Source organism: Cyprinus carpio, chromosome A24, assembly GCF_018340385.1.
Source record: "Cyprinus carpio isolate SPL01 chromosome A24, ASM1834038v1, whole genome shotgun sequence".
Taxonomy (NCBI): domain Eukaryota; kingdom Metazoa; phylum Chordata; class Actinopteri; order Cypriniformes; family Cyprinidae; genus Cyprinus; species Cyprinus carpio.
In genome coordinates this window covers 160,720-173,069 of record NC_056595.1, presented here as the reverse complement: position 1 = coordinate 173,069, position 12,350 = coordinate 160,720, and the positions used below count along the sequence as shown (strand labels likewise).

Below are 12,350 nucleotides of genomic sequence, written 5' to 3'. Positions count from 1 at the left end.
CTGTTCTGGTTTGCAGGAGGAGCTATGGGGTTGTACCAAGGTGGCTAATTGATGGCCTAATTGGAGGCTGGATAAAATCAGTGCTCTCCAGCTGGCTGGTGCTGGAGGACTGCATTCGCGAGCAGACTCTCAGCAGCGCTGTTGGCAGCCCTGCTTCTTTACCTTTTTGCACTACACCTTCACTATGTTGATTTACACAACATTTTTGATTTGTCTTACATATACTGACTTTATGAATAATTTAGTTAATAAATATACTTTTGTTTAAAATATACTTCGGTGTGGTCTCCCCTTTATGTCGTGTTCACTGTGAGCCAAGTGGTCTTATGTGCTTATTCTATCACAGCTTTGACGCCAAGAGACCAGGTGTGGTGCTTGCAAAAACTCACCGTGATGCACAACCTGTTGAATATCAGCTACTGCGCGACGGAGCAGATCTGCCCCCTATAGACCGTCTTCCTGTCCTGGCCCCACCTGGACTGAACATTGACAGGCAGACCTATCTGTATGAAAAAATCAGGCCATTCTGTGCTGACGAGGCAAGAGACATCACATGCCCAGAGCCAAGGGTCACAACACAGAAGAGACCACAGAAGAGGATGCAAATGGGATATCACTGCATATCAATGGACATTGAATGTGCTTGAATTTATTTTGTGCAAGAAGTTTTCTGGAAGAAATTCCATATTATTCTCTCCGGTCCGATAATGTGTTATTTCGCCAACACTTCGTGGACTATGCTTGATTTACATTAGTTACTTGTATTTACGCGTTACGTTAAAGGAGCCATGTGTAATGTCTGGCAAAGAAATCAAGTCATACTCCACATTCCATACCAGATGGGGGCAGTATGCCTCAATAAAGTGAATTGGTCTACTCTAGAGTAACAAACGAGAAACGGCATAGTCTCTATGCTCCGCCCCTACCTTCACAACAACCCTAGAGCCATAGACGAAGCCTAAAGGACGTTTTGCCCTCCAGAGGAACATTGGGTGATGTCAAGTGATTTTGAAACATGACATCTTCAAGCTACTCCCCTTCACCTTTACCAGTGAATATGTTCATATTCGTTTTGTTCATATTACATTTTGAGTTGTGTATATACACATTATTTGAATTAAATTAATTTGACAGACAGCATTCTGTCAACATCAGACAGCTGATGTTGACCAAGCTAGCGCCAACCAACGTAACCAGAGCTGCCAACTCTCAAGCATTCACCGTGAGACACACGCAATTGACTCTTTACACACGGTTTCAAAAACTTGAACGCTCTGAATATAGTGAGTGAGTGCGCGCGCGGCCGGGGCGCTCTCTCTCTCTCTCTCTCTCTCGGGTTCATTATCATCGAAGACATTTCAAGCTTCTTAGGTAATGTTACAGTTTAGCATCAGCTTGGTAGAGACGGGCTTTGGTAGATAACAGGTGAAAACCGGATCGGATCTGTGGGTAAGCTAGCTAATTATCAAACGCAGCTACGGTTAGCCATCGCTAACATTAGCACGTTTATCGAACAGCCTTCGATACATTTCTAATGTTATAACTTCCCGAAAAAAATACGCAAACATATAAAACAAACTTATAGCGAAATACTAACAGCATCTTACTTACCAATCCAAAAGAAATGTTGCAAGTTCGGAGTCGAACCTCATTTCTTTCAAGTCCATCAGTTGTCTCCAGCGATGGAAAGCAGTGCAGATGTTTACTCTGTTTTCGGCTCCTTTTCTTATCGGATTTGATTTGTGATTCCGAGCGCGGTTATTTCCCTGTAGCGGGTGGTGGTAGGTGTGTCTTGCCAAGGGCTTCAGCCATCCTTCCGCTCTCTTCCCTGAACTGAAATGAAGTAGTGGGCTATACCTTCCACACGATTGACATCAGGTTCAAGTACGCCCACAAGCCGTGCGAGTTATTCGTGTATTGCAGGTTGGCTGGTGGTTATGTTGCCCGCATACCGCCTCCCATGGCCGAAACTGGTATTACGACACCTGTCGGGCCGTGGCTAGTAATGCTAATGCTAATTAAGGTTGATATCTCTGCAGCACTATAACTTGACATTTTTTTAATGACATCATCGCCCTTATTTCTTCTCATTCTTTTGATGCGTGTAGGTCATTTTTTGGATATTTTTACCTCAATTTTTACACATGGCACCTTTAAGTGTTTCCCGCGTGAGGTAATTTTTTGTTGTACATTGCCATGATGTTCACGCGCGCACAAAACTACTACGGTACCTCAGTGTTTCACAGACACACTGTGAAATGATTGGTTACATGAGCCTAAGCTCTTTTCAATAAAATCCACGCAAAAGTTAATATCAGATCATTTTAGAATACAGTATAGGATGTACCGAATATTCTTCAGTTTTATGCAAAACAGAAATATGACGAATACAATATCAGACCTCTGTCATATGGCCAAAAATAAATGCGAAAAAAAAAAAGCTTTTTGCATAGTTGTGTTTGACACATGAAAACTGTAAAAATGTATTTTACAAGGTAACACGATGTAACCTTGCTCTCACTCGAAATGTGTCCCCACATTAAGTCCTTGAATTTGAGGGTATTGGACCTGGAAAGTCCTTGAAAGTTTCTTGAATTTGAAGTTAACCAAGCCTTGGGAATGCTGTATTAACAACTATCTAAACTGTTTTAGACCTAAAAGAGTCTTTGTAGGCCTATGTTACCCTTAAATGTCAAGAGAAAAGAACAGAATCAGAGATTAATTTTTTTTCTTATAGAAAATTGTACTTTGCATATTATACTATAAAAACACATAATTATAGTTGATTTTAGTTTATCATAGTTTATCATAACTAGAGATGAAATGGCATGAAAATTTCATTTCATGATTATAGTGACCAAAATGATCACGGTTATCACAGAATCCTTTTCAAAAAGTCCTAATGCTACACAATGAAATCAATTTACCAAGTTTTATGTAGAAAACCAGCAAATAACAAATAAAATTAGCATCAATATGTACTTTTTGTTTACATAAACATTAAAATAATAACATTAAAAATAATGGCCAGATTTTAAAGGAGTGTCTTGCAACGTTATCCACAATGCACAAGTTCAAATAGAGTTTTGACAAAAAAGGTTTTATAAAAAGATAAAACTCACATATTTCAGCCTCTAAATCATTTTTATAAAAGTCAAAAAACATAAATTACTGACATTTGTAATGCACACTATCCTTTATTATTAAAAGTATGCGGACCAATTTTTCCCATTGCGTCTGTCGTTGCTATGCAACCATGCAGCTTTACAGGGGGAGCTATACAGGGGGTATGGCTTATCTAAATGAGATGTAAATGAGCCCTATTGTCACTCCCAGCAGGTGAGAACAGGGGAGAACTGCACAATCTTTAGAGGCCATTTTCTCCCTTTTGAGCTTTTTTGAGTGCCTACCTTCAAATAGCCACAACTTCTCCAAATATTATCAGATTTCCATGTGAAGAGTTTGGTTCCAAAACGCTATAAATCCAAAATTGTTAAATTGAGAAAAAAGGCATTTTCTTTCCCAAAAGACTGTTTGTATGAAAACTGTTATTTTCTGTTTCAAACTGTAATATATCATTATGAGTTTGTAATAACATAAAAAAATCAAATCCATATTTTGGTTTTAAACATTTATTAAACAAAGACAATTTTTTTTTCTCCAAAATGCAATATATCCATAACACGTTTTTTCCCCAAAATGCTACAAATCCATTTCATCAACAAAAAACTCACTTTCTGTATGAAATTGAGCAAAGACATAACAATAAATAACAAGGAAAGGTTGTCTATACATATGACAAACCCCAAAACTTGAACAACATCACTTATATTAAACCATTAAACCAAACCGCCCAGGTGCTCCTCTTCTGCCATAGTGGCTTGCCCTACAAGTGAATGTTTGAATGTGATCCATCACAAGTTTCTTCTTTTCTTTATTTTCTGTAACTTTGCGAGCACCACCCCTACGTTCTGGTCTGGCCTCAGCATTCTCTGCATAATATCTTGCCACTCGAGCTACTCTATCTTTGCCAATACCTGCAACGACAAAAGTTAAAATAACATTTTATTTCTTTGTTAAGAGGAAACTGAGATAGCATAGGCTAGTGGCTCATCAGAATATACAGTGGCAGTCAACCACAAACCAATTGGCCTACAAACCAATAACTTGAATAACTTTTTACATAATATCTCACTTTGTTATTTATTTATCTATTTGTGTATTTATCTATCTATTTATTCATTTATCTATCTATCTATCTATCTATCTATCTATCTATCTATTTATTTATTTATTTATTTATTTATGAAATAAAACAAATAAACTCACCCAGCGCTGCACAGAAAGTTGCCTTGCAGACAGGAACCTTCGTGGGATGATCCTTGGAGAGCAAGTAGTACTCGTTCGTGACCTCCCTCTCCTTCTGTGCATCTTCAATTGCCACCTTGGGACGTCTTCGCTGTACCCGTTTTACTGTTATCAGGCGTAAAATTGCTTGGTCTTGTTCGGCCTTCGTGGTATGACAGTAGAGAGTGTCGAAGTTTTTTACAAGATCATCAGCTGTCAGTTTGTCGGCATGACAAAAGTTTTTTGATTCACTGTGAGAACAAGCAATCACCGGTATTTTGCCACCGCCTGAGTTTCTGACTCTCTTTCTGACTTCCCTTTCGTGGTTGTCTTTTGACGGCTTCCGCTTCTTTCCCACAGACGACACGACCACTGGCTCCTCAATACCATCAAAGTTATTCATTTTAGTAGCCTATATAAAAACTTAAAAGTCTGAGGCGAGTGTTTACCGGCGTCTACTGACAGGGTGCCGCCATGACAGTTTGCGTCATGGAATGGTGCGCGGTGATTGGTCGAATGGAACTGTAGGGCTTTGCGGAAAAACAGGACTGGTGTTTGTCTCTGTTTGAGAAAAAAGGGAAGAAACATGGCAGCGAAACACGGCGGATATCGCGTTTTGTTAAAAACTGATTATCGAACTTTGAATAGAGAGTCAATGGGGAGCTTGTTTTGGCGGTAACTCGTTTTTTTCAAAATTGGCGTTTATCGCGTTTTGGAACCAAACTCTTCATGTGTTACACATCGTTGGAAAGCTTGGAGACTACACTTTCAGAATCTGTGAATAACTCAAAATGCCCCAGAACCGACTTGTGTCCCTACTTTCCGTGATTGGTCACATTTGTTTTTCCTTAACCCCACATTTAACCGCACTGAATTAAGAGAATGTATGAACATGGTCAGCTGGAGAAAAGGACATCTGATACAAGAGTCATCTGTTTCTGAGAACAATTTATGAAGTCTAGCTTTGGTAAAGTGGGTGCGGTGCAAAACTTTTAACTTAATCAGACTTAACCGGGCACAAGCAGAAGTAAAATTAAATATTAACAAGAGCCTCAGACCAGAGCTCTTCAGAAAAGCTGAGCTCTAACTCTTTTTCCCATGTTGACTTCAAACATAAGATATCCTGCAAATGTTTAAAAGACAAATCATTTTACCATTTAATTGTCTGTTGATGGAGATCAGTATGTTGTGAACATTCCTTAAATACATACATGGGATATTTTGATACGTATTTATTTATTTTTATAATGGCCCCCTTCTACCTTAAAGCACACGTGACAAGTATAATAATAGTGTACTTTATTATTTCCTTGAAGAACCAGATGTCTTTGTCAGAGCAAGAAAACAGGTTATGTCCTGAGATGATGTGTTCAGTGTGTGGTTCAACCTGTCCCACCCAGTAAATACTTTGCAAGATGTCCCAAAAACATTGACAATGGGTTGAAAAGTGAAAGTGTCACACAGAGATTTTAGTTTGTATTCTTCCCTCATGTGTTCCTTGACCTATAGTTTTCCCTCATGTCTAATTATGCCATTATGTTCAAGTGTATCTTGTTTATCTTCATTTGCCTGTGTATTTTGTTCCTGTCTGTTATGTTATTCTTGGTCGGGTATTGAATGAATATATCAAAGTTACATGTCTGTGTATAGCCTTCCCTTCATTTGGAATTACTTTGTGTGTGGATTATTAAAGACTATTTAACCTCATTATCTTTGTGAGTATCCTTCTACACCGTGTGGATAAAGAATACTTGACCGTAAATTAAAATGGAATGGGCAACCCCATTTGTCGCCGTGGCTCGGGAAAGCCACAATTTTTTTAATTTTCTCTGCCTTTCGCCAGTCTTGCCACCCAAAGCCCTTTCTATGACGAGGCCCTGAAAGCACTATACTGTATCGGGGCAAATTACCATCTACCCATAGACCTCCCAGACACCACAGGACTGAGCTGGATGGAGGCTATGTTCTGATCTGTATAGAGCCTCTGGCCCCGATCCATTACACAACAAGACCCAGAGCTCAGCCAACCATCACCCCGCTACGCGGAGCATCAGCCCGAGCCCACCGCGGACGGAGAGCCAGAGCCTAGTGCAATCTACAAGATGAAAGAGCTGAGAATTTCCCCAGAGCCAGGGCCTCATTGCAAGTCTGACCAGGTGCAGATCCAGCTATATCGTATGCGACAGTGGATGTCACAGTGGACCATGAGGGCATGGAGGAAAACCCCGCCCACTGCACCAGCGCTGAGGGTGAGCAAGCACTGAGCTCAGAAGAAAATTTAGATGTATACAGTGATATGCCCTTCTTCTGCCATCCTCTGAACTTCCTGTCTGTCCAGAAACCCATTTGCCCTGAATCTCCTATTTGCCCTGAACTGTCTGTATGTCCTGCCACAACCACTGAGGTCGTTTCCCTGTTGCTGGCACTCCTGGTGCTGGGTGTGGCCATATGATGTGTGTGGGCAGCACACACCGTTCCTAAATCCCCTGATAATCCTTAGCTCCCTCCCAGCCTCCCTCTCCCACCACCTCTTCACCAGTCCTCACCACTGCCTCCACTGTCCTCACCCTCAGCCCACCATCATTGATGTGGTTTCGCAGCGAGTCTGCCAGTCTCCATCAGCGTTGTGGCTGGAGGATCCCTTGTCTCCGCCTCCACCCTCCAAGTCCCAGACTCCACCTCAGCCTGTCCACTCAGCGGCTCCAACATGGCTCCTAGCTTCCTCCTCTCCGCCATGGCTCATCGGTCCACCAGCTCCGCCGGGCTCCCTTGTCCCTCCGGCTCCACTTTGGTCAACCTGCCCTCACCTCGGGACTAAACTCCTCTGGCTGCACCTCATCTCTCCATCCCTCTGTCTCCGTTGGGCTCCTCCCTCCCTCCTGCTCCACCTTGGTCTTCTGTCGCTCCGGCTCCACCACAGCCTTCCCAGATCCCCGCCTGAGCCTCGGTTGCCTGAGCCATCTGCTCCGCCTTGGCCCTCCGGATCCTTTGCGTCACCCTGGCTCGTCAGCTCTCCATCTCTGCCTCGGGCTCCTCTCCCACCTGCTCTGCTGCTGTTGGTCGGCCCCCTGGAGTCGTCAGCCCTTCCTTCACCATGGCTCCTCCCTCCATCGGCTCTACCATGGCCCACCTTCCTAGTTACGTTCTGGTTCCCGCCTGGCTCCTCCTGCTCCTAGTCCCTCCTGTCTCCATTCTGGCTCCTCCCTCCATCGTTGCTGCCCTGGTCATCTGTCTGCCTCTCTTACTGCCCTTCACCACCACGTCGTCCTCCTCCCTCCCTCCCTCCCTCCCTCCCTCCCTCCCTCCCTCCTTTGTTCTTCCTGCTACAGGATGTCACAGCACAGAGACTTTAAGTTTGTTTTCTTCCCTCATGTGTTAACCTTCAGGGTCGACAGTGGCACCAGCACCACCACTCGCAGATTTTAATGATAACAGCGAAAAGAACTTAAAATGCTCCTTTATACTCGTACATATAAGACAAATACAACATTTAAATTAGTAAAGGGTCTACTTTTATTTGTGTACACTCACAATATTAACAAAACATTGTGCTTTTGCAAAATTAAGAAAATAAACAGGGTGTGCTTTTAGCCGTCTCATTGTCTGTGCATATCTGTTTGAAACGCATCACTAAAATGAACTGAAACTCAGCGAATTTTTGACAAACACACATAAGAGAGATATCTATAGAAAGCTTGCCATGTTTATTTTTAAACGAAGTCATGTCGAAAACAAATATTATGTGACAAAGTAATCAGTATGAAACCAACGCAATGTCGAGTCTTGCCTGTCTGGCTTCATTATCTCTAATGTGATCCACGAGCCAATCGCACTTTTGATATTACAATAGTCCATGTGAGATGTGCGGTGTGTAAACGCCCACATCACAGCAAACAAAGCAGTGAGACTTTTCCTTAAGTTCATCTCGGCTACTTCGTTTCTGGAAGAAGACGAGCTGAGAGAAATAAGACAGAATTTACCTCATATGAAGAGGCTCTTTTTTTTAGCCTACTTGCATTAGTTATTATCCTGTTACTTTGACGTAACTTATTTTACATATTAATGTAAATGTAATTAGTAAATATTTTACTAGTTAGACTTTTTCCAAACCACGATTCCTGACTAAATGTATAATCAAGTGAAACATTATGAAGAATAATTCACTGCATCTAATGTCTCACGACTCCAGGATGTTTTTTTATGTTCTATAAAATATACAGCAACGATATAAAATTAACATGAATTATAATTTCAATAATGTTAGAGTAAGAATGTTTAGACTAAAAGTTACTATAGGATCTGCTCGCGAAGATCTTTATACCGTGTTTAAAAATAATTATTTTTTAGCTTCTGTTTGTGAAAATCTTCTCTGGTGTAATTTCTTTATGTTTTATACTCGGTCATTGGTGTTCGCAATCATCTGAGATGTAAATGTATCAGGTAAGCTGCAAAAAAGTGACCCATCAACAGACATATATGCGTATCCTTTCTTATCAGTGATGCAATTTATTATCAGCTATGCATCTTCTGGTAATTGCTTACAACTGTTTCGATTTTCGTTTAGGACTGTGGCTACATCACTGGCATAATTGCACAAGAAAGGCACGCGGGTGTCATTCAGTTTTGAGTTCACTGGAAAATCATACTGAGTAAGTGCACAGTATAGTAATTTTACTTTTATCAAAAGTCTGTATGTGTTTTATGGCCTTATTTCAGTAACTTAAAATTTTTAGTTTTTCACTAAGTACGCATACACGTTTTCTTAAAATCACAATCACGTATATACATGATACTCACATATCATTGTAGCCCAGTTTGTGCTGATTGCAGTGTTATTAAACTTTGGACATTAAAATGTTTGTAAGTAAATGATGCCAGGGCATGTCAAAACTTTTCCAGGGGCCCCAAAACACCCTCGGACCCCATAGAGTTAATTGACCTAGTTTTCCCTCGTTTCTAATTATGTCATTATGTTGAGGTGTGTCTTTTGTATTATCTTTATTTACCTGTGTATTTAGTTCCTGTCTGTCTTGTTAGTCTTGGTTGGGTATTGAATGAATGTCAAAGCTACATATGTGTGTATGCTGCTGTGCAAAGGCAAAAGTAACTTTGATTTTTGTCGAAAATGAGTTAATGATATTTTTTGGGACATTCAAGACATTCTTTATCATGTGCATAAGTATCTTGATTCAATTTTGTTGTTTTCCTGAGAAAATAATGGGTCGTCTCAGTAGAAAAATTAATTAGATCACGATCTACCAAACAGCTCCATATAACACAGCACTGTTAACACTAGATACCTTGGCAGCAATACGTAGGCTAATCGTGAATAACCTTTAAAGAATTTTTATTTTTTTTTGTAATGCAAATTATTCACCAGTCTGCCACTTCTAGTTGGACGTGTGTGGACTTGAATGCTGTAGCTAGCAAGATCAATCATAAAATCAGTAGCCTACTAACAGTTCACAATTTAATCCATATCCTACCTTTTCTTGTAACAAGATAAAAATCTATCCATGGCGATGAACGTCATCAGAGATGTTTAATCCACAAGCATTCTGAGCATTATTTATGCTTGCTGGCATTCACATCAATCCACAAGTTGTTCTTTTAGGTTAGGCTATTTAAAACAAGTCAATATAAAAGCAATATGTTATGTCTAGCATTCTTTTACATTAATGAGCATAGCAAATAAATTGGTATCCACTCACGTTTAACATTTAGTCTGCCTCCTTATGATAAAAAAAAAATAAATAAATAAACATTAATACAGTCACATTACTATATGCCTATATAAAATAGTCCATGATCACTAGGTTTTATATAAGTGTTACTATAACAATTTTGTAAATGGTGATCAGCAACCATATATTGATAATGTGGAAGTTACTGTCTTTTGTCTTGGTGTGACTTCTCACATTTTGCCGACAATGCAAAGGCAGAGTACATTAACTTCAAAATAGGGGTAAAAATCAAGTTTGAGCTCACAATTTTTTGATATAGATCATTTTCATTACTAAAACATCTAATTGTTACATGTCCAGACAAATGAATTATAGGTAGGACACTGGAAAAGTAAAAAACTTTAGTTTCACACTCTAGCCGAGTTAAGGTCTTTTGCCTTTGTAGGGCAGTATAGCCTTCCCTTCATTTGGAGTTACCTTGTGTGTGGATTAGCAAAGACTATTTAACCTTCATCATCATCTCCGTGAGTGTCCTTCTACACTGTGTGGTTATAGAAAGTGGGAAAGCCATCTTTTCCATTTTCTTTAAAAAGACGTCCATATAAATCTAAATTTGGTTGCAAAGTGTCACCTTTTCACAACTTGGATCCAACCAAACTTCAACCATTAATTCATTACTGTATATTATTTGTGGTGCTTGTGAAGCGAAGCATCACTGTTAGCTTGCACACTTTTTCTTCTTCTTCCCGGGGGCAAAAAAATAAATAAATAAACATCACCCCAAAAATTAAACTGACTTAACATAAGGGCAAATTTAGCGCTCAGTGAGGCAGCCTTCAATTTGCATCCTTCATTCAGCTGATGGGATGTACAGTCATAAATACATCACAGACATACATTTTGTGTTTTGCAAAGTTTGATGCTTAAGCTGTTGTGGTGTTCATTCACATTGTTTCTAGATTATTGTGTAGAGTGATCAGATGCATTTTAAATAACTGCTAATTCTAATTTCACTCTTTATTGATCCTGGCGCAAAATGTCCAGCTAACATTAATTTATTAATCATATCAGCAGCACATGTGAAAGTGTGAATGAGTACTAGTCAGGTAAAATCACTATTATACTAATTAAATTGTAAGAGCAGACTGATTGCTTTAAAAGAAGGGAAGAAGCTTCCAATCACTGTGTTCTTGTTAGCAATGGTAACCTCCAAAGAAACGCATGCAGCCATCAAAATGGCCTCACCTGCAAGGAAATTGCTACAAAGAATATTGCACCTGAAAGAACCATTTACCAGATTGTCAAGAACTTCAAGGAGAGAGGTTTGACTGCAGTGAAGATATCTTCAGGACGTCCCAGAGTGTTCAGCAAGCACAAGGACCATCTTCTCCTCAGGAGTCAGCTATGGAATCGTGTCTCCACCAGTGCAGAGCTTGCTCAGGAATGGCAGCATGTTAGTGTGAGAGCATCTCCACGCACAGTAAGGCCAAGACTTCTGGACAACGGCCTGGTGTCAAGAAGGGCAGCAAAAAAGCCACTTCTCTCCAAGAAAAACGTCAAAGACAGACTGAAATTCTGCAGGAAGTACAAGGATTGGACAGCAGAAAACTGGTGCAAAGTTATTTTCCCAGAAGCTCCTCAAAGATCATTACATCGAAATTTTGGATCCGTGGCCAGGCAACTCCTCGGATCTCAATCCCATAGAGAACTGTGGTCGGTCCTCATAAGGCAAGTTGTCAAGCAGAGGCCCACAAATTGCGATCAACTCCAAGAACTAATAAGGCAAGAATGTCAGGATGTTTTGTGCCAATAAAACCCTTTAAAACTTATGTTTATCTTTGTTTTCAGCATATCATCAACACATGGCAAAATAAACTGCAAATACTGAAGCAGCAAACTTTGTAAAACACAAAATTTATGTCACTGCCAAAACTATGGCCATCACCCACAATCCTTTGTACACATTCCAAATCACAAAATTAAACTGACAAAAAGACTCAGTACTGAGCTTGTCTGAATATATTATGAAATGTACAACAAAAATAATGTTATTGGACATGAAAGCATAGATGTTATCTTTTGTTTTGGTGTAAATTACTCACTTAACATTAAACTTTATAATGCAAGCCAATGGCATTGTATTGCATTAATGGAAAGCCAAATAATACAAAGACTTTCAAAACAAAGTATTTTTCCAAAATTAAGTTTTATTAGTATTTTTGTGCCGTGATGATGAGGGAGGGAACTTATGTGATGTCACGCGCACTTACTAGATCGTCTCATTCTAGCATTTAATGCAGAGCAGACCTCTAGCCTACA

At 39.9% G+C, this 12,350-nt stretch overlaps 1 protein-coding gene across 1 annotated transcript; it reads right to left on the bottom strand.

The window, feature by feature from the left end:
* Positions 1-3,703: 3,703 nt before the first annotated feature.
* LOC122135486 lies at positions 3,704-5,816 on the bottom strand. Its single transcript, XM_042714936.1, has 2 exons — positions 4,330-5,816; positions 3,704-4,037 (listed from the first exon to the last, which is right to left on the bottom strand). The coding sequence occupies exons 1-2, from the start codon at positions 4,748-4,750 to the stop codon at positions 3,832-3,834; spliced, it is 627 nt and encodes a 208-aa protein (XP_042570870.1). The 5' UTR covers positions 4,751-5,816; the 3' UTR covers positions 3,704-3,831.
* Positions 5,817-12,350: the final 6,534 nt, after the last annotated feature.

Bases quoted from the DNA above. Each gene is read 5' to 3' on its own strand.
- LOC122135486 (XM_042714936.1), bottom strand. From the start codon at position 4,750: ATGAATAACTTTGATGGTATTGAGGAGCCAGTGGTCGTGTCGTCTGTG. The intron at 4,038-4,329 runs GTGAGTTTATTT...TTGTCGTTGCAG, and splicing joins AACTTTCTGTGCAGCGCTGG to GTATTGGCAAAGATAGAGTA.